Source organism: Homarus americanus, unplaced genomic scaffold (genome assembly GCF_018991925.1).
Source record: "Homarus americanus isolate GMGI-L3 unplaced genomic scaffold, GMGI_Hamer_2.0 scaffold51476, whole genome shotgun sequence".
NCBI lineage: Eukaryota > Metazoa > Arthropoda > Malacostraca > Decapoda > Nephropidae > Homarus > Homarus americanus.
The window spans coordinates 1,139,126-1,162,208 of record NW_024736148.1 but is presented as its reverse complement, the minus strand read 5'-3'; the positions used below and the strand labels follow the sequence as shown (position 1 = coordinate 1,162,208).

General features: G+C 46.5%; 1 protein-coding gene across 7 annotated transcripts in view; it reads right to left on the bottom strand.

Moving 5' to 3' along the window:
* The window catches only part of LOC121872017 (FERM domain-containing protein 4B-like), a 192,213-nt gene that overhangs the window by 9,871 nt on the left and 159,259 nt on the right, over positions 1-23,083 (bottom strand). For all 7 annotated transcript variants that reach the window (XM_042374649.1, XM_042374652.1, XM_042374650.1 and 4 more), the window contains 4 exons: positions 11,131-11,210; positions 10,875-10,958; positions 4,703-4,768; positions 621-842 (listed from right to left, as the gene is read on the bottom strand). In XM_042374649.1, coding sequence (XP_042230583.1) covers positions 621-842; positions 4,703-4,768; positions 10,875-10,958; positions 11,131-11,210 — 452 coding nt within the window. The remainder of the gene's footprint in view (positions 1-620; positions 843-4,702; positions 4,769-10,874; positions 10,959-11,130; positions 11,211-23,083) is intronic.

Here is a 23,083-nt window from a genome sequence, read left to right as displayed (position 1 = left end):
CACAATTTAAGTTTTTATTATTTTATTTTGAATAACTCAAAAGCTTATTACGAGTATAATACAAAGAGCAAGAAAATATGTAGGTGTGGGGAACAAGAGAGAAAGTCTAAACAGGTGTGTTAGGAAGCGGGAGGATTTTAAGACTGACACGGGACATTTTAAAAAGCCAGAATAAAATCACACTTGAGTGATTACGAAAAGGACTTCATGAGTGTATGTGAATGATACTTCAGAATGGTATATACAGTACTGTATTATGTTTGTAAAAGCAAATTCAAGTTGAACTTTTCATCAACACTCAAATATATGAGGGTTGATTAATATTCATGTGTTTGTTACAGACTTGAACAAATATAAGAGATAGCAGGTAAAGTGATACAGTAGCAGATTGGAAGCTGACTAGCGCAGGCACAGCAGCTATAATGCTGCTGTAGAAGAGACATTCTCACACACTGCCAAGTAGCCAAGGCAGCCAGGTCAACTCTTCCACGGATAGCCAATGAGTCTTTCTTTGTCAAAGTTAGTAATGAATTGATACTTGTTACCACATCAAGTATTAATTACATTCCTAACTTATTCTAATTCATTCTTCTAAAATACCCCAAAAATAAGGAACTCACCTTTTTGGATCATGAACTTCTATGGAAAATTTTCTTTCTCGAAAGTACAGGTTTTCCAACTGTTTCCAAAGGAAGACTCGTCGAGGTTTTCTTTTGTCGAGGAAGTCGTACTGTGCGATCCCGTTGTGACTGAGGCCCAGGTACCACGGAAGATTAGATCTGTCCCGCACTTCGTAGTAGTGGATGCCGTAGGTAGGTAGTCGCTCCACCAAGCTCATATACCTTTAATAAACATTCCCACGTCAAAACAGACTCCCATATAGGTTTCTTACATAAAAGATAATAAAAAAATTACAAAAAATATCTACCGGTATGTACAATACTGTATACACTACGGATGCCTTTTGTAATACCTGTACTGAATATACTGTATTTGTTCTTGTACAGGTAACTATAAACTCACAAAGATACCTACCATAATAACTTTCACTTGTCAAACACAGTACAGGAGGTCCACGGGTTATGTACGTCTGACTTACGAACATCCACTAATACGAACAAGGTCCCATAAAGTTAAACTTTAAATTTACAGTATTTTATTTACTTGATGACTTATTTTTTACTTTCAATTACTGTATTTTGTCATTCTATTTCTTCTATTCTCTTAAACTAAGTGATTTTAGATGTACATGTATGTAAGGACTTAGGCTATGATATAGTGAGATTTTAAACATGGTTCTGTAAATACGGTAGGAACGGAACTCGTATGTAACCCAGGGAGTGCCTAAATACATTTTCTCAGTTATATAAACTATCTTTACGCTTTAAACATATTAGTTTTCAGTTTCCAGTTTCCAGAGAAAGGGCACTTTATCATGAAAATGATGGCATATGAGATAAAACGTGGATTTTGTTCATAATTCATTCAAAGGTACTTATTTATATGCTGGTTAAGGATCTAGGTACTAAATCTTAAAATTAGAGTAATGAGTGTAAATTAATGAGCTTTGAAATAATCTAATACATATATATACATAACCTAATACATACTGTATACCCTGTATATACAGAGCTTGCAGCCTTGTGATTCTAAGGTCTTAGACTCACAAGCCCGCATGCACCATTTTTTTAAAAAGTGAGAAACAAGCGTCTAAAGTTTTTCGTTTGTTACTCCACAACCAATAATGATATCGAAGTGGGATTTGTTTTATTTTGAAGATATTTGTTGTAAAAGTTTTGTGTGTGAGTGTCACGCCTGTCCAATGTATGTACATGGTAGCGTGAAGACTAAAGAACAACAAAACGGGGCAACTAGCAGAGTGTGAGAGAAGTGCTATGATTCACTCATAATCCCCCATATGCACACTTATATAATATTGTACCTGTGCTGTTTAATTCTGAGTTGCAATGCTTTCCCAGTCTGTCCTACATAATTTCCATTACAATTGCTACATGGAATGCAGTAAACACTATTAATCAAGAATAGCCCAACCTTGAATGTAAATGGAAGTGTTTACTGCATTACCAGGGGGTCCCCAGGGACTACCAGGGCCAGGGGACTACAAGGGGGCTCCCATGGGGCCAACCATGGTTCTATGGGACTATCAGGGGGCCCTCAGGGACCCTACCAGGGTCAGTGGATCCATAAAACTTAACAGGTGCCCCCTAGGGACCCTGACAAGACCAGGGGCCCAAATGGGACTACTAGGACCAAGGGTCCCGAGGCCCTACCAAGGCCATGGGGTCCCCAGGGACCCTACCAGGGCCAAGCAGATTAACAGGGGCCCGGCCAGGGGTCCCATGGTACAACCAGGGCCAGAGGCTCCATGGAATTATCAAGGGGAACACAGGGGACTACAAGGGGGCCTGCCAGGATTCCATGTGGACAATAGGGCCAGGAGCCCCATGAGACTAACAGGATACCCCCAGTGGCCCGGACAGGGCCCTGCCAGGCCCATGGGTCTCATTGGATTACCAAGGACCCCGCCAGGGGTCCCATGGGACTACTAGGGCCAGGGGCCCCAGGGACTATACCAGGGCCAGTGGGCCAAGGGAACTACCAGGGCCAGAGGTACCGTGGGATTACCAGGGTCAGGGGACTACGAGGGGGCCCCAGGGTGTTTACTAAGGCCAAGGGTCCATGGGACTACCAGGGTGTCCCAGGGGTGCTGCCAGGGCCCCCATAGGATTACCAGGGTGCCCTAGGGGTCCTACCAGGGTCAGGTCGTCCCAGTGGGCCTACCAGGGCCAGGGGCCCCATGGGACCAGCATGTAAATAAGTACCTTAGTTACACGCACGTCCTGTAAGCTGAGTTCCTAAGTGGTATACACCATTTTATCAAACTATATTTGGAGATACAACACCTCATCCATTAATGAACAATAATATTTATGTCCATAAAAACACAGACGATATAAATGCTGTATCCCCCACACATACACACACCTTGAACTAGGGGATGGCACTGATGAATATTTGACTGAGGTGATGAGGACATGTAAGATTATACCAGCTACTCTAATGATACACTGAGTGAAGAATCTGGATCAGGGAAAGCCATTTTAATTCTGGCTGCAGGGTAGGATTTGTTGCTGACAGACAAAGATCTGTATAAACAAGAAGATGCAATAGTTAAGAGAGAGAGCGGGAGTAGAAAGAAGGGGAACTGCAGGAGAAGCGGAGGAAAGGTTTGGTCAGCGCACGGCTAAAAATGAGGCAAGACTCCCAAGCTGTGATGAAGGACAATGGATGCAGCCAATGAAATAAATCCATATATTATGCTCACTTGCTGATCTGGCATTGAAATCCCGCACAGTGTGACTCTTACTTCTAATTATGACTGCCATTTTTTCCTTACCATAATAACACAAGTATAGTAGTATATTATTGGAGCTCTTGCCACTGTTTATCGTGACCAGTACACCTTATGGGGCGAATTGTTTCTTTTAAAGAGATGTAGGTGAACGAATTAAGTGTTAAGATAATAAGCATGTACAGTACTACACGGGGTGTGGCTGTGTACTGTACTGGGTGTGGCTGTGTACAGTACTGTGTGTGGCTGTGTACAGTACTGTGTGTGGCTGTGTACAGTACTGTGTGTGGCTGTATTACAGTACTGTGTGTGTGGCTGAGTACAGTGCAGTGTGTGTGTGTACAGTACTGTGTGTGGCTAGTACTGTGTGTGTGTGTACAGTACAGTACTGTGTGTGTGTGTACAGTACAGTACTGTGTGTGGCTGTGCTGTGTTTGTATTACAGTACAGTACTGTGTGGCTGTGTACAGTACAGTACTGTGTGTGGCTGTGTGTAGTACAGTACTGTGTGTGGCTGTGTACAGTACAGTACTGTGTGTGGCTGTGTACAGTACAGTACTGTGTGTGGCTGTGTACAGTACAGTACTGGTGTGGCTGTGTACAGTACAGTACTGTGTGTGGCTGTGTACAGTACAGTACATGTTGACTTTGTTAGTGCTGTGTTGGCTGTGTACAGTACAGTACTGTGTGTGGCTGATACAGTACAGTACTGTGTGTGGCTGTGTACAGTACAGTACTGTGTGTGTCTTGCAGTACAGTAGACTGTGTGTGGCTGTGTAGTACAGTACTGTGTGGCTGTGTAAAGTACAGTACTGTGTGTGGCTGTGTACAGTACAGTACTGTGTGTGTGGCTGTGTACAGTACAGTACTGTGTGTGGCTGTGTACAGTACAGTACTGTGTGTGTGTGTACAGTACAGTACTGTGTGTGGCTGTGTACAGTACAGTGCTGTGTGTTGGCTGTGTAGTACAGTACTGTGTGTGGCTGTGTACAGTACAGTGCTGTGTGTGTGTGTACAGTGTGTACTTTACTGGGTTTGGCCGTGCAGTACTGCATGGGGTGTGGCTGTGGCTACTGTTTGTGGTGTATATGGATATGGTGTGTAATGGGATGACATGTGTATCGTGAGGTGAGGTGCTGTAATAACACGCACGCACGCACGCACACGCACACGCACACACACACGCACACCGCACACACACACACACACACACACACACACACACTACATAAAGGAACACAAGTTCTTAATATACCTGTTCTTTCATTCCGACTTACCATACACTCGGTCATACAGTATATTTGTGACATATGAGATTGTTATACTCACTGTAGTATTGCTTGGCCTCGAGAATATCCCAGTAGGCGGCGGTGATCCTCTGCTACCCGCTCCTCACTGCAACAAAGTAACTAATTAACTAACAGGTTTCATTCTAACTAACAAAATAATTAACCATTACAAAAACTGGCAGCTTTATTTTAACAAACGGTAAATTTATTGTAACAAACAGTATTACTAATCACAAAAACCACTGTAACTCATAATGGTTTCAGTGAGGTTGGTTTTATTATTGTACAGTATTGTGCTATAATTACACCTAGTAGAGTAACTAGTGTCATTATCATGCTAGTAATGTGTCTATAATGGCTAGCACTAATGTCTTATTAATTACAGTAACACAATATTGCAAATGATTAATATAATTGAAGGGGAAGAAGATGGACGACAAGGAGAGGAAGGAGGGGAAGAGAGGAGGAAGGAAGGAATAGAGGAGGAAGGAAGGAATAGAGGGAAGGGGGAAGGGAGGGAGGAAGGAGGAGGGAAGGGAGGAGGAAGGAGGGAAGATGGGAGGAGGGAGGAAGGAAGGAAGGAAGGAAGGAGAAGGGGAGGAAGGAGGAAGAGAGGAGGGAGGGTTGTAGGGAGGTGGGTGAGGGAGGAGAGGCAGCAGGTGTTGAAGGCCGAGGAGCTGGGCCGTGGGAGCCCCTGGAGGAACAATACACTGTCATGCTGCTCTCCTGGAGGCTGGAGGCCACACACATGATGGCTGGCGGCCTCGTGACCTCCCTCACCTCCACAAATGCCAGGTCACCATATTAACCTCTCTCGGGGCCATTCATTCAGCAGCTGCCTTCACTGGATCGTGTTTATCAATCAGTATTTAGTTGTTTGTATTAAAAGTAAATTGTGGTTCCTGAAGACCTACCAGGGCAGCATCACCATCACCACCTGACGTACGGCACTCCAGTAGTGATTAACAGTAGAGCCTAATCCAATATAACCTAACTTTACCTCCCCTCTCCCAGGTAGCGTTGGGGTGATTAATCTTCAGGTGAAATAAACTGGGGTGTCTAATTTTAGGTGATCTACTGCAGCTAGGAATTAATACTCTTACCACAAAGACCAGAATATAAGGTAGTTTTTAGTTTACCTTACTAAATGATCTTCCCCCACCGTCCTCTACCCAAAACATGGCCTTTCAATCTAGTGGACTTGAGGTTTGCACAGACACACATACATACATACATACCTGTACATACACACATACATACATACATACATACCTGTACATACACACAGCTGGTCGTGGTCCTCTCCGTCAGACAGGTACTAATGACGCCACTTTACCTAGGGAGGGACACGGACCCCCCCCACTACACTCCATACACAATCGGTGAGAACCTTCAACACAACGGAGCTCCGGCCATCGACCACAAAACCCAACACAATTGTCATTCTCAGTGGTGACGCCTTAGCTGTGGTTGGGTCTTAGCTGTGGTTGGGGCCTTAGCTGTGGTTGGGGGCCTTAGCTGTGGTTGGGGGTCTTAGCTGTGGTTGGCCAAAGCTTACGCCATGGCAAACCTTTCCAGATTCAATGACACAGATAAATGGAGCCGATTAAGGGGTGAATAAACAAGTACTGACGTCATCATTCACTCTCCTCAACAGATTCAATTTTTACTGTAAAATATTTGAAAAGTTTGATTAAATAAAAAGTTGACATAAATAGTTCTCACGATTATAAATAAAACACAAACAGACACTCATTCTCCTTTGTATAAAAACGGGGGAATTATCATCATAAATATTCGTACATAAAAGTGATCTGGCGCGAATTTCCACTGCCTGAAGATTTTGTTTCTACTTTTTTATGATTTTTTGTTTTCTGTAAAATAAACTAAAATGTGATGACTAATTGTTTTCATGGCCAGGAGAGGGTGAGGGGGGACAAGAAGGGGTGGGGGGTCAACTGGGCCACGTATACTGGAACAGTTAATTGTACACGTCAGCAAGTTCCCACCAGGTCCTAGTATCACGAGGACCCGTTATTATACGCCCTCTGCCCAGTCACTAACTACGTGAGGTTTCCACGCCAACCTATGAAGCGCGCGCACACACACACACACACCTGGCATGTAAGGAGGTATCAACGTCAATATAAGTGCTGATATACTGTACGCCATGAAGTTGGTGGTGGAAGAAAAGGTAAAAGCAAACGCCGCGTCGTGAGGGCTGTCGTCCACCTCTGATAAAGATTGCCACACAGCCCACGGTCGTGATACATATTTTTAACACGCTGACAGGCGATTCTTAACAGCAGATGAATGACACGTGACTCGTGACAGCTGATTCATAACAGTTGACATACGACAAGTGATTCAGGCCCGATGACTGTATCAATCAGATGGTGAGTAGACCGGAACACAGAGTGGTGACTTAGTGACCTATGGCGACTCTCGGTGACTCTTGGTGACTCCTGGTAACTCCCGGTGACTCTTGGCGACTGTGGTAACTCCCGGTGACTCGTGGTAACTCTCGATGACGATGTGTGTGTGTGGGGGACGCAAGCCATAATTAATTAAGGTGCCCCGCGCGTGTGTGTATTTTAGGGTCTTCCTGATATCACATTTGGAGATTAAACGCTTAATTGTTAAGGGAACAACAATACAATACACAGCTTCTGGAGGCTGCTGGCGTGTTGTGGTGATGGTGGTGGTGGTTAGAGAATGTATGGGTGGTGGTAGGTAAAAGGGCATACCTGGAGGGCGAGTATACAGGTAGAGGTTAGAGAGGTCGAGACAAAGTTCTAAGGTAGAGGCCACGAGGAGGAAGAGGCGACTCGGGTTACCTCCACCCCACGTGTTCATCACTGACTGTAAGTAACACCAAGAAGGATCACGTTCACCCCGCCAGCCACCACCTCTGGTCATTCTTCTTCACGTTCATCCACCTCCCAGTCAATCTTCTTCACGTTCATCCACCAACATCCACTCATAATTTCTTCCACCCAACAAATCGAAGATTCCAATTTCCGACGACAATTATCTCAAGGAGTCTTCGAAGGCATCCCCCCACCCACACTGACTTCCCCACCCACCTACACACTGCCTCCCACACACTGCCCCCCACCCACTGACCTCCCTCTCCCACCCACACAGTAACCAACCCAACAACAGTTTTCTTTCAAGTCTTTCACAAGTCATCCATTAAAACTGTTAACTTCTCGTGTCTTAGCAGTTACAGACACCAGGTAGAGTTCAGTTTTACCCCTGTGGGAGTCAGTCTGTTATGTGTCTATCATATCATGCTATCATGGTGGGGCTTACTGTTCTTAAATGTTCACTAGCAAAGGTTTGGGATCAGGTGACCGATACTGCCATTACATTCATCACAGTTTCCACCAGCAAGAGGCACTACCACCATTGTACCATCACCATTAAGCAACCACTAGCATTATTATACCGTGTCTACTACCATCATCACTATAACTATCCCTATAAACACCACTACAGCTACCACCAACGTACAACACCACTACCACCATTATACCTACTACTACTACTACCCCCACAACCACAATACCACCTGAAGTACCTACTGTACTCTCCTCATACGGCAAAACAGCTGTGATATCGGCCAGTTATCTGGTGCAAAACTGAGCCAGGGGGCGACCATAGCATACATCACGTCACCGCCACTTAAAATATTCTCTGATTGGGGAGGAGGGAGAAGGGAAGAAAGGAGAGGAGAAAGAGGAAAGGTGTGGTAGGAGGGAAATTGAAGGAGGGAAAGTGAGGGAGGGGGGGGAGAGGAAAGGGAGATAGGGAATTCAGGATGGGCTTGAAGGAAAGGGATTCTGGGAGGGTTTGGAGAACAGAGGAAGGAGAGAGAGAGAGGGGGGAGGAGACTTAACAAGAAAGAGAAAATAGAAAGGCATTGGAGGAGGATTAAGATGGAGGAAGGAGATTTAGGGAAGACGTGGCAGAGATTTCTCGAGTGTAGATTTAGGACTCTTGAAGTAATGAGAGGAGAGGAGGAGAGAGAGGGAGGGAGATATGAGGGAACGAGGGGGAGGAGGAAGAAGAGAGGGAGATGAGGAGGAGATGAGGAAGAAGAGGGGAAGGAGGAGAAGAGAGGGATGAGGAAGAGGGGGGAGGAGGAGATGAGGGAAGACGAGGGAGAGGAGGAGGAAAGGGAGGGGAGATGAGAAAAGAACGACCATCTCATCAGAAATTTATATGCGTATGCAGATTTTTCTTCCATCCAGCGTGGAGGGGGGAGAGGGGCCCTAGGCTACACCAACAAAAGCCCTTAATAGAGACCTGAGGAAAAATGGCCATAAAGACTTGTGGATAATGGCCGTCTCGAGCAACCGGCCGCCTCATGGGGGCCTAGTTAGTATCAGAAATATTGGGCAGATGAGGTCTAAGTCGGGGGAGGGAGGGTCAGGTGGAAGGAGAAGAAGTAGGTGGAGGAGGGGAAGGAAGTAAGAAAGGGAGGTGGAGGAAGAGGAGGATAATAATAACAATGGAAATGGTGAGGAAGATGATGGTGAATTAAACATACAATGAAGAGAAGAATGATGACAATATACCACAACCATTCAACCTGATGCCGGGGGGTCTTGAAAAAAACACACGCACACACGCACACACGCGCACACACACACACACACACACACACACACACACACACACACACACACACACACACACACACACACACACACACACACACCACAGCACCTTCACCTGTGTTCCTCACCTCCCACCGCTGACCAACGTGCTGGGACATACAAACTGCCCCTCAGTCCTTCTGATCTTAATCCCTCAACTTGTGATTGGGAGGTGAGGGGGGAGAGTGAGGGGGGTGAGGTGGAAGAGTGAGGGGAGAGGAGGAGTGAGGTGAGGAGGGAGAGTGAGGGGGTGAGGAGGAGAGTGAGGGAAAGGGAGAGTGAGGGGGGAGGGAGGTGAGTGAAGGGAAGGAGGATAATTTCAATTCACTACACACTATTTAACCCAATACATCTAATACAAGTCTCACTAAACGATACTTAACTATTTATAAAAAGTGGTGTTTGTGTGACGTTTAAATTAATTTCAGAAATTATGAAATACAGTGTAGTTTATTGGGGGGGTTTTGTTAAGTTTCCAAAAATAAATATCAGCACACACACACACACACACACACACACACACACACACACACACACACATACATCACAAACCAGTCTTACACAGCCTCCATAAAAATTCATCTGGCCGCGCTATGAGATCTATTATGCTAATATTACAGCCACCGACCCTCCCCCCCCCAAACCCACCGGAGGCCCCACCCCGTCAACGATGGGGGAGGAAGAGAAGGGGAGGGAGGAGAGAGGGAAAGCAACCAAGACGAGAGAACGGAAAGGAAGGAATGGGGGAGGTAGGGAGGAAGGTGAGACAGAAGGCTACTACCATTGTCCACTGAAAATAAGCGTAGGCAAATAATATAAAACCCGCATCATAAAGTCATCTCAAATGGCCGGTCTGGGAGCCTCAGGAACCACCCCCTGTTGGCCCAACGTTGCACGGCACGCATAAACTACCCCAGACTCCCTCACAATAAGCAAAACATTCCACGGTTATTCCCCGCTAAACACGAACCTACCACACACCCTCATAGGCCTAGACACTGTTGCCCAGGGCCTATAGGAAACACTAAGGAGGGGTAGGAGGGAGGGGAGCGGAAAGAAACGTAAAATACATGTTTATTAATGGTGGTTGACGGAAGGGTTATATAGAATGGCTGGTCATAAATACGGGTTGAAAAACGTTCCGGGGTGATGTGGGACCCTGGCGTTAGCTGTCACAACCTTGCAGAGTCTCAATACAGTTCCTTGTAGCTGTGACTGTACTACAACACTGGCTAAAAGGTTGTAGACTACAGGATACAGGCCACTCACTAGTCCTGTACTGTATAAAGGTAGCCTACACGGTTGTATTATAAGGGACTATTCAGGGTTACTGTATAGAGAGCCACACCGGCATAAGGGTACAGTATATGGGGTCACACTACAAGACACTATACTGTATAATGCCACACTACAAGTCACTATACTGTATAATGCCACACTACAAGTCACTATACTGTATAATGCCACACTACAAGTCACTATACTGTATAATGCCACACTACAAGTCACTATACTGTATAATGCCACACTACAAGTCACTATACTCACCAGTACTGCAAGGACGGGTGGTCACGGATCACGTTGGTCGGGATTAGTTGAGTTTTCTTCAGCTGAGTGTGTGTTCCAGACTCACTGTATGTAAACAATAACAAACAGGTCTTAGTGTTTACATTATGGCAGGTGACTAAAATATCGTCAACCCTATTTCTTTACCATTAAAAACTAACTAACTAATAATAACAACGGGTATCTCATTGGTGATATCGGTGCCAGCGTGGGGAGGTGAAGGGGCCATGATACTTACTGTGCGAAGTCGCCGTAGCTGGCCTGGATAGCGAGGGCGGCTAACCTAAAGGCTGTATCGCTTTCCACCTCAAGATGACCCTGTGAGGAGACATACATACATACGTTAATACATCATCATCATCTCTAAAACAATTAATGGTTAGATAATAATTAGTAAAGAAAGATGCTGGGAATAAATTATCATTACCTTTCATCTCCACTTGACCCCAGACAGACAGACAGACACGTCATCGACACAACACCTAAATACCAACCACAAGTACATGCTTGGAAAAAACCCACTTACTGACCCTCAAAAGATGAATACATTAGGTCAAAGGTCACACACACACTCACACAGGACACATGATTGACTGACATTAAGAAATATAATGTTATATTTCTTGTGTTACTGTGACAAGGTTAACTAGTAAAGAAAACTGTACAGTAACACGTATATAATGACGAGATGTACAGAAATTACGAACAATATTCCCACTTCCTGGTACTATTGTCATGGCTGTTACAGAAAGTTCAGTCGGTGATCAGAAGAAAATACAGCGTGTGGTACAGGAGATTTAGTTATGAATCTCGGTGTGAAGAACAAAATACAACACAGGAAGTGAGATTAATGTTCTTGTTTGTATAACTTTTGAAGAACAGATGGAGAGTATTATTGTAACTTTAACAAGGACGAGGAGACTAAAGACTCATTAAGAGGAACGTTACAGCGCGAGTCTTAACGTAAACACCAGGTAAAAAAAAACAGGAAACGTTATTTACTTCCCTTTACAGGTTGGTGGCCCAGGTAGCGAGCCACTAACAAGGGGTCCGGCCACCACCTGTCAAAGTATGACACGCTTTTCCCACGACCCTACCCCCTCCACCCCCTGCATCACAACACAACACAGGCACAATATTCAATGAGTGCTGGACGTTGATATTATCAGTACGGTCACCAACTTCAAGGATAATGTCCGGTGAGGCGTTGAAGTTTCCCACACCGGGCCGTACCCTCACCAGGCGGCTGCAGTGTTAGGTCTCCTACACTACACTACACGGTTCCGCTTCACATGTTTCCGTCCTGAAATTTTCGTCCCTGGGAGGATTCAGTCTTAATCTATCTCAACTAATGTATAAACACCAAGTTGAATCATGGCGGTAACTCAACTGACCAACACACACACACACAATTAAGTTAATCCTTCACTTTATTCACCTAAATTTAACCTATCATGCACTAACACACCCCCGCCCCCCCCAGAGTGACGAAACATTTAAATACCAACACCCAACCTTGACACACTACCAAACTTAACACAGCAGCCGAATGAACTGTCACTCTCACCAACATACAACCACATTATCTACCTCCTGCACCGAGTAGTCAACCAGTCAACCACCTTAACACATTCTCGAGGTTTGGGTTGAGAGCTGCCCACTATTTATCAAAGCCTCCCCCCCACCATCATCATCAAGTGTCCACCGCTTTTCTCTGCTACTCTTAGACAACACACCGTCATCCTCTCGCCCGCAGTCACGTACAATGTGTGTGAACTGTGAGGTTATTGAGCAAGACTTGTATAGGTGGTGGCGGGTGGTCAGTGGTTGAGGGGGGAAGGGCAGGTGAGGAGGGGGTGAGGGAGAGAGAACAGTAGGGGTGAGGGGAGGGAGAGGATAGGTGAACAACAGAACGAGGGAGATAAGTAGATGGAGATAGGAGGGAAACAATAAGGGCCCCCCCTGAGAAAGGAGGAGGGGGTGGGGGAGATAGACCACAGGTAGTAGTACAGGTAGCTGGTTGGGGGTAATGAGGCGTCACCTGTGTGTGCATGTCACCTGAGTGTCCAAACCTGTACCTGGCACCCACCCACCCACACACACACACACACCACCCCACACACACCCACACACACACACACACCCCACACACACACACACACACACACACACACACACACACCATATCTTGTACCAGGCAGGGACACGTCAGCTGGTCTTGGTTCTACTGTCTGGGTCATGCAAAAGACCACCAGGTATTATGATGATGACGTGTGATCATTGCTTCCTGCCTCGAGTGTCTTCCTGATACAGTTTTTGGTACTTTTCAACCTGGGAAAGTTTACATAAGTGAATCATTACTGACCTGACCTAACCCGCCCTGCCACAGCTCTAACCTAACCTAACCTAACCTAACATAAACTAACTTAATCTACCTCGCTGCTGTAACTCAAAGCTGCACAGTGTTTGGTCTACTATGTGTGTCGGTGGAACAGGTAGGTAAAAGGCGTGTAGAGCAGGTAAGTAGCAGGAGCGTAGAGCAGGTAAGTAGCAGGAGTGTAGAGCAGGTAGGTAGCAGGAGTGTGGAGCAGGTAAGTAGCAGGAGTGTGGAGCAGGTAAGTAGCGGGAGTGTAGAGCAGGTAAGTAGCAGGAGCGTGGAGCAGGTAGGTAGCAGGAGTGTAGAGCAGGTAGGTAGCAGGAGTGTAGAGCAGGTAAGTAGCAGGAGCGTGGAGCAGGTAGGTAGCGGGAGTGTGCAGGAAACAGTATGAAAACACCAGTTCGTCGACCTTACACCACGTGGAAAATTTCCCCGGATTAAGGACATACATACATACATACATACATACATACATACATACATACATACATACATACATACTACTCCTCGTCAATTTAAATCAAATTTTTTTCTCAATTTCATTCAGTTGACATTTAAGTGCGGCAGAGATGTGAAAGGGGGGGTGGTGGGGGAAATGGGAGAAAGGGGGGTGGCGTTAGAAAGGGGGGGTAACTGGGGAGGAAAGGGAGATGGAAATGAGGGGAAGGAAACAGTAGATAGGGGAAAGGGGTGTTAGGGAGGTGGTGTAGGAGAAGAGGGGGTGTGGGGGAGGAGAGGGAAGGAGAGGAATGGGGAGAGGCCTGGAAGGGAGAGGGGAGGCGGCCGGTCAGCTGGTGTTTACTCGTGTGTGTCAAAGCAAACACTGAACTCATCACGACGGAGAGAGCAACCACACTCACTTGTCCTTGTTGCCTCACACACCTGTACACACCTGCCTCAGCACACCCGTACAACACACACACACATATATAGACACCATCCCTCACACCTACATACCTGTAACTACGTACCTACAATCCTGTATGTACGTACCTACACACCTGTACAGTATGCACGTACCTACACACCTGTACAGTATGCACGTACCTACACACCTGTACAGTATGCACGTACCTACACACCTGTAAAGTATGCACGGACCTACACACCTGTACAGTATGCACGGATCTACACACCTGTACAGTATGCACGGACCTACACACCTGTACAGTATGCACGTACCTACACACCTGTACAGTATGCACGGACCTACACACCTGTACAGTATGCACGTACCTACACAGCTGTACAGTATGCACGGACCGACACACCTGTACAGTATGCACGGACCTACACACCTGTACAGTATGCACGGACCTACACACCTGTACAGTATGCACGTACCTACACACCTGTAACGTCGTGTCCCCTATCAACAGCCGTACAATACACAACTACTCGTAGCATCTATAACCTGTGAGCGGAATACCTGTATCTACCTGAGACAATGACAAGGTGAAGCAAGTAGATGGTGGAAGGAAGCAGTGTCACAGACGAAGGTGGATGGGGAAGGAGGGGAGAAGGTAAGGGGGGAGTGGGGAGGGCTGGGGGAAGGGAGGGAAGTAAGGGAATTAAGCAGGGGGATTAGAGGGAGATAAGAAGGGGTGATAAACAATACAGAGGAAACATGGAAGACGAGTTACTTAGACATGGGTGAAGGGAAGGGGAGAGGTGAGGCAATAACAGGTAGACGGAGGGAAGGTGAGGGAGGTGTGGGAGGGAGGGAAGACAGTGTTGGGGGAGGTGTGGGAGGGTGGGGGGAGGAGGGATTGTGTGGGAAGAGGGAGAGGGAGGAAGGGGGGAGGGTGGTGAGTCATGACAGGAGTGGTGGTGGTGGAGGAGAAGGAGGAGGAGGCTACGTCCGGCTCCCACTCCCTCACTTCCCCGTTCTGCCTCAATCACTGCACTAGTTACCCTTCACCCCCTCCTTCATCCCCCCCACCAGCCCCTAGTGAAGGAGGCTCAACAGCACCAAGTATTATCTTCCGTCAACCCGTCTTGAATACTGTGGGGGATACAGTTTACAACAGCGTTCACCAATACTGACTGTAGTTTATGACTGGTGTAGAGGAGGGGGGAGGGGGGAGGGGAAACAGAAAGGAGGAGTCGAAGAATGAAAAATGATGGAAGTGGATGGAGGAAAAGGGAGGAGAAAAAGAAGGAAACAAGGAGGAATGAGGGAAGGGAAATGAGCATGGGAAAGGAGGTGGAAGGAAGTGAGGGGGTAAGGAGGAGGAGGAGGAGGAGGGGGGATGAGGACGGGATTGCAACTGTCACGAAGTTTCTTTTAAGAGTCTCATGACCAGCTTGGTGCAACGATAGTGGTGAGGGTAATGGTGAAGGTGTCTGGTGTGACGGTAATGGTGCAAGATAGTGATGAGGGTAGTGGTGAGAGGGTAGTGGTGAAAGTAATAACCACTAATGAAGGCAGTGGTGCTAATGACAGGTAAGAATTATGATGATTGTAGTAATAATAGTAATATGAGTTGTAGTAGAGGTAAGTCTTGAACAGAAGTAGAGAGGAATTAACAAAGGTGTGAGTTGTAGTACTATTTACGGTATAACACTCAAACAAGGAGAAGGATTACGGCCACACTAATAGCGGTGGTATGCATGAGCTGTGGTGGATGAGGAAGTCCCCGGCCACCAGTTCATCTCTGACCACAGGTTTGCTTAAAGTGTCCAGCGCTGCGTACCTAAGCTTGCAGACAGGTGTGTGTTGAAGGATCAGGTTGCGGTAGTGAAGGTGGTGGTGGTGGTAGGTGTGTTGGTGGAGGTAGGTGTGTTGGTGGTGGTAGGTGTGTTGGTGGAGGTAGGTGTGTTGGTGGTGGTAGGTGTGTTGGTGGAGGTAGGTGTGTTGGTGGTGGTAGGTGTGTTGGTGGTGGTAGGTGTGTTGGTGGTGGTAGGTGTGTTGGTGGAGGTAGGTGTGTTGGTGGTGGTAGGTGTGTGTTGGTGGTGGTAGGTGTGTTGGTGGTGGTAGGTGTGTTGGTGGAGGTAGGTGTGTTGGTGGTGGTAGGTGTGTTGGTGGTGGTAGGTGTAAGGTAGGTAGATGTTGGTGGTGGTAGGTGTGTTGGTGATGTAGGTGTTGGTGGTGGTAGGTGTTGGGTGGTAGGTGTGTTGGTGGTGGTAGGTGTGTTGGTGTAGGTAGGTGTGTTGGTGGTGGTAGGTGTGCTGGTGGTGGTAGGTAAGCAGTGGTGGTAGGTGTGTGTTGGTGAGTGGGGTAGGTGTGTTTAGTGTAGAGGTGTTGGTGGAGGTAGGTGTGTTGGTGGTGGTAGGGTGTTGGTGGGAGGTAGGTGTGTTGGTGGTAGGTGTGTTGGTGGTGGTAGGTGTGTTGGTGGTGGTAGGTGTGTTGGTGGTGGTAGATGTGTTGGTGGTGGTAGATGTGTTGGTGGTGGTAGATGTGTTGGTGGTGGTAGGTGTGTTGGTGGTGGTAGGTGTGTTGGAGGTGGTAGATGTGTTGGTGGTGGTACGGGGTAACGACACCAGCTGGACCCACCACCACAGTATCGTCAACGCACGAACTTACAACTAACTTCCGCCCGCCTCACCACAGTGCCCCCCCCTCCCCCAACCACCTCGTACACACACACACACACCTGCATACTAAAAATCCAACACTACACCCGAAACACTACACCACCTCCCTACACTTGACACACTACAGTACACCCATCACCCCTCTCTACACCTACCCCACACACACAGTCAGCTGAGTATGACCACAACACGAGGTAAGAGTCACGACCTGTAAACACAATAGTGACCGGGTCTTAGTAACAGGTTCACTACTGTGTTAAACCTCACCCGTACACCTCTAATTAGTACGTCATCACACCTGTCTTACACCACGTATACTTGAGGGTAAGTTAACTCATTCAAAGTACTGTGTTTATGTATATTTGTATGTATGTATAAATGTATAAATTAATGTATAAACGTATTAATAAATGTATAAACGTAAGAGTATTGTCACCAAGACATGAAGGAAAATATTATTATCTTCTTCTTTAACTAATTATTTTTGTGCGTTTTACCAAATGTTGCGTCGCAGTGTTGCCATCATGACGTTATATAATTTTGCACATTAGTTTTACCGTCAATGTGTTATGGTCCATACACCGACCACTAAGGTGTGTTATGGTCCATACACCGACCACTAAGGTGTGTTATGGTCCATACACCGACCACTAAGGTGTGTTATGGTCCATACACCGACCACTAAGGTGTGTTATGGTCCATACACCGACCACTAAGGTGTGTTATGGTCCATACACCGACCACTAAGGTGTGTTATGGTCCATACACCGACCACTAAGTATACCTCTGGGCAAAACCTGAGACTGAGTTAGTTACCTAGGAAAATTAAGTGACTTTTTGGGGTGTTTGAATTCATCTTCGTACACACACACACGCACGCACACACACACACACACACACACACACACCTTAATCAAGTAACAACATAATTGGAGCAAAAAAAGGTTAAGGAGAGTAACAGTCGGTGTGTGTGTGTGTGTGTGTGTGTGTGTGTGTGTGTGTGTGTGTGTGTGTGTGTGTGTGCGCGTGTGTGTGTGTGCGTGTGTGTGTGTGTGTGTGCGTGTGTGTGTGTGTGTGTGTGTGGCAGTGCGTGTGTGTGTGTGTGTGTGTAAACAAAGGAACTTGGTAATGATAACACACACACACGAGGCATTTATCTCTAACACCCACACCATGTGACGGGAGGGGCGGGGGGAGGACAGAAGAGGGGGGGCGGATATAAGATGGGGTGAGGAGGGGAGAAAGGGGAGGTAAGAACTTGTGTCTGGAATTTGGAGGAAGAACCAGGAAATTAAATTGGAGGAGGAAGGGGAAGGAAAGAAAAGGTGAATGGATTGAAGAAGGGGGGTTGAAAGGGTAAATGAGAGGGAAGGAAGAGAGGAAGGCGGAAAGAAAGGGATAAAGATGAGAGAAAGAGGTGATGATGGAGAGCTATGGAAGACAAGGCGAATGTAATAAAGGAAGAAAGAAAGAAGAGGAGAAGTGTGTAGAAGAAATGAGTTGACGAAGGAGGAAGAGAGAATTAAGGGAGGGCGTGGAGGGATATGGTAAGTGAAGAGAGAGAGGTGAGATATTAATGAGGTAAGTTAAAGCTGGACAAATACCTTAAGAGTTAAACACTTGGCAACTCCTGAGTGTTTGACTTCTCCCTCTCATCTCTCCTTCCTCCCCCACTCTTCTTCCTCTCCTGATGATGAGGAGGAGGAGTAGTAATGAAAAGGGGAGATAGGAGAGGTGTCTGGTGGGGTAAGGGAGGGGGTCTCACGTCATCCCTTCCACCCTCCTCCTCCTCCTCCTCCTTCCACCCATGTCATCAACCATGCTTGCTCCACCCTGTCTGTACCTGCACATCCAACCCCCCTCTCTCTCTTGTCTCACCCCCACCCCCCCCTTCTCTCACTCTCTCCCTCACACACACACACACAAGGGGGGTGGGGGAGGGGGTCAAACCACAAGATCAACATCGTGTGTCCTACCAACTTTCCCACCAAGAATCTAGACGGACAACTGTTGGGGGGAAGACAGTGCTACTCTCCTTCCAAGACGCCACACACCATAAGGCAGAAAGTCTTACTCTACCCTTACGGAACGACGCCCAAAACTGAGTTTCTTTTTTACATAAGGCATTCAGTAATATTCCTTCTCTTAAAAGTTCACAGCTTTGAATAGTAATTTTGTTCAATGGTAAATACATAAACTTTCTGCCTGGTAAAATTCTCTCATATTGAAACATTTACATAATATAACCCGTCTATTTTATTTACAATATATTTTTCTTCGTAAACGTCAAGAACTTTACTCAAGACCCGAATATATCAATACAACATATCACCTGTACAGTATTTACACAAACCTCACCCACGAATATACTTAAATTATACTCCGGGGTGTCGTATATATTCCCTAGTATATGATCAAATATTGTTGTGAATTATAGGTGTGTGTCAGGTGTGTGTGTGTGTGTGTGTCAGGTGTGTGTGTGTCAGGTGTGTGTGTGTGTGTTTAGTTTTTATTAATTTCAACCCCCCACCACTAGCATCACCACTCCCACTCCACAATCAAAAGGTACACCCACTCCCCCCACTCCACCTGGTCCCAATCTCACCTAATAATCACCAATCACCAGCTACCAGTCCAATACATGTTGTCACCACAGGGACCATCACGCCACCACTAACAAGGGGGAAAAACCTGCTTGTGGGTTGGACCTATTCTAATGCTCAAGGTCTTGTTATAAAAGGGCAGGGCATCACCTTCCCACGGACCGACAGACAGACAACCTTTCTCATAGTCTCTAGGATATTTGCCCCCACCCCCTTCCCCTTCCTTTCCCATCCTCTACTCTCCTTTTCCACCTCCCCCTTTCCCTCTACTCTACAGTCTTCCTCCATTCCATTTCCTTCCTCTCTACTCTCCCTCTCCTTCCCATTTTCACTCCTCCTCCAACATGTTAATATCATCGACTCTGTACCTGTATTTTTCTGGCTAAATAAACTGTTTCACTATCAACGTGTCAGGTGATCCACTACACACCGTTGTTTACACGTAAGAGTAATACTGTAGTTAAGACCATTCATAGATCTTGTACACCTGTGAATGAAGGAGGTGGTGTGAGTGTGTCAGGTCACTACACGTACAACCAGTCCACACAATGACATAATTACCCTCATAAATATAAACTACTCTTGCTTTAGTGTGTGTGTGTGTGTGTGTGTGTGTGTGATGAGTAATCCACACAGGTAAAACACTCCACAAACACAAAGGCTCACCAAGGACACTGTAGCTATGTCCTTTGTACCAGAAGTTCGTCACACTGCTACCCTCCCTCTCTCCCCTCCTATAATTCTTTCTTTCTTTCCTCTCTTCCGCCCTTCCCACACACACTTCACCTCTTCACCTCCACCCTTCCTATACAGCAGCAACCAACCACAACACCAACAAGACAAAGTTGTTCACGGAGATGGAAACTTTTCGTGACGGTCAGCGGCAAAAACAAAGGTTACAACTGTGTGTGTTTTTAAAGTCATTCAATCTACGCTGGTACCATTGGAATCGTTGGTTCCATTGGAATCGAAAACTGGAATGAGAAGAGCAGGTGCAGTAGCGGGGAGAGAGAGAGAGAGAGAGAGAGAGAGAGAGAGAGAGAGAGAGAGAGAGAGAGACTCACTTCAGAATATTAAACTCATTTGCATACTGACACGGATTAATAATGTATAAAATGAAAACAAGAATGAATAAATCTGAGGGAAAATAAGACTCCCATTATACGGTCCTATGAATAATTATGAATAAAACATTTTCAAGAAGCCATCATCATTATACACTAAACTGTCGTCGTTATAGAAGATCGCCATGTAAAACGTTTCCACTCTGGGTATTATTTACATTACGACAGTCAATGGTCTTAAACGTTTTCATGTTATGTTATTGACAACGTTTATAGTCTTGAAGTTTGTTGTAGTCTACGTTATAGTATTACTGAAGTACAGGTTTAAGACATGTTCTTTTATCGTGTACTATAAATAACAATGTTTTATTTATCTTGGTAAAGGATATTTAATTGACTCAACCGGACTATTGTTTGTTTACAGCCCGGGATCTGAAATTCCCCGCACTTGATTACGTTGCAGCAGAGAGGGAAAACCGTGATTGTTTATTGGTCGGGCTGTCCACTGAAGGCAACAAAGCCACCATTCATTGGCTGCCGTCGTCGGAGGAGGAAGAATCAAGAAGGCCGTTGTTCATTGGCTGGTACGTGGGTGGGAGTTTTAAAAAGGAGGTTGCTAATTGGTGGAAATTATTATAGAATTGAAGAAGAGCGTTGTTCCCTGGGCTATTGAGGGTGGGTGGTTTTTTTTACGCACATAAGGAGAGTACTGAGTGGGTGAGATGTCTGTTTAACGCCGCGTCTTCTAAGAATAGCCAGCGTCGAGTGTCTGAGAGGGCAGCAAGAACCAGAGTATAAATACCTCAGATAGATTATAGCCATCCCTCTCAAGTGACTGTTTCTCTTCCCTCAAGTGCTTACCGCTACCCTGCATACCTCTGGCCAATCACCCCCACTACTGAGAGGGGCACTGTCTCCTGTATTACATAAAAGACCATCACACTGTATTACCTCATCTGTACTTTCATATAATCTCAATGATATTTCTCTTACCTAACACACCTGTAGTTACTGTATCAATCTTGCCTCTCGACTCACGCCTTCTTAACTCGTCCAAAGGCTAACCCCCCTAACACTATTTTGGGGGGAATGAGGTTGGGTTAGGATAAGTTAAGGTGGTGGTAATCTTTAGGTGAAGTAAGCTGGGGTGGTGATGATGATGGTTTGATCCGGTGGTGGTAGCCGGTAGGTCATGCTAGCTGACAAAAACTTTTCAACACTACCGTTAATATTATGATGAGAGACCAGACAGTTACAAGGTTACCCCACACCTCTCACTGCTGCCTCTCCTGCAACACACACACACACACACACACACACACACGTACCCCCATTAAGGTGTATCGTTCCCTGCTCTGCTTACAGGTGTATGTGTGGCTACGTGTTCATCTCCAAGGACGCTACTGACGGTCATGAACGAGGCTACACATTCAGTACGGTCTACACTTACGGGTTACACAGTTCTACCGTCCCTACACCCTAGTTACACTGTCCAGCCGTCCCTACACCCGGCCTACTGTTGCTGGTAGAGGTGAAGGGCCAGGGTCAAGGTGTGACGTCACGGTGTGTTTTGCATCTCCCGAGTGGTCGTCACGGGTTCGATTCCCGGGCCGGTGGAAGTTGTTTGGACTTACTTCCTAGCCCCCACTAGTCCCTGTTCACCTAGCAGTAAAGTAGGTACCTGGTGTAAATCGAAAATTGCGAATTCGTATTCAGGGAAAGTTGTTGGAGTTTCCAATAACTTGATGACATAAACCATTGACTATTCAGGCTTCTACGCCTTTAACTCATGAGACATAAAGGCAAGCATGAACTTAGCATGCTTCCCTGTTGGGCGCTGTAAACGCTTCTGAGCTCCACCTTACACAAGGATGCAGGGGGTGTGCCCAATAAATAAATAATAAAAAAAAATGAGTGGTCGAGTGACGTCACAGTGGTGAACGGCGCGTCGCAGCAATGCCGAACCTCCACCACCACCACCACTAACGCTCCCCCAACACCACCACCGCCACTAACCCTCCCCCACCACCACCACTAACGCTCCCCCAACACCACCACCACCACTAACGCAACACCACCACCACCACCGCCACTAACCTCCCCCACCACCACCACTAACGCTCCCCCACCACCACCAACCCTCCCCCAACACCACCACTGCTTTCCATCTTTCACCCACACGCTACACTACACTACTCACCTCCCACCACCAACACCCGTCATTACACCCGCCACACACGCAATATTTTACCAGGCGATGACTGCAGGGGTTCCTTTACCCCGCCGCTCTGAGTAACTGAGCTTCCTGGTTGACAACCTGAAAACCAGGCAACCGCTGCTTACACCCGGCAGGCCACCACTAACACTAGGCAGGCCACCACTAACACCAGGCAGGCCACCACTAACACCAGGCAGGCCACCACTAACATAAGAAACATAAGAAAATAAGGAGTCTGCAATAGGCCGGTTGGCCTGTGCATGGCAGCTCCTGTCGAGAGTTACCACACACTCTTTCAAGATACCGTGGTGATGGTTGTGTGAATATGAACTACCATCACCAAGACCCCACCATGAAGCTACCATAGACTGGTACTCTGCGGCACCATGAAC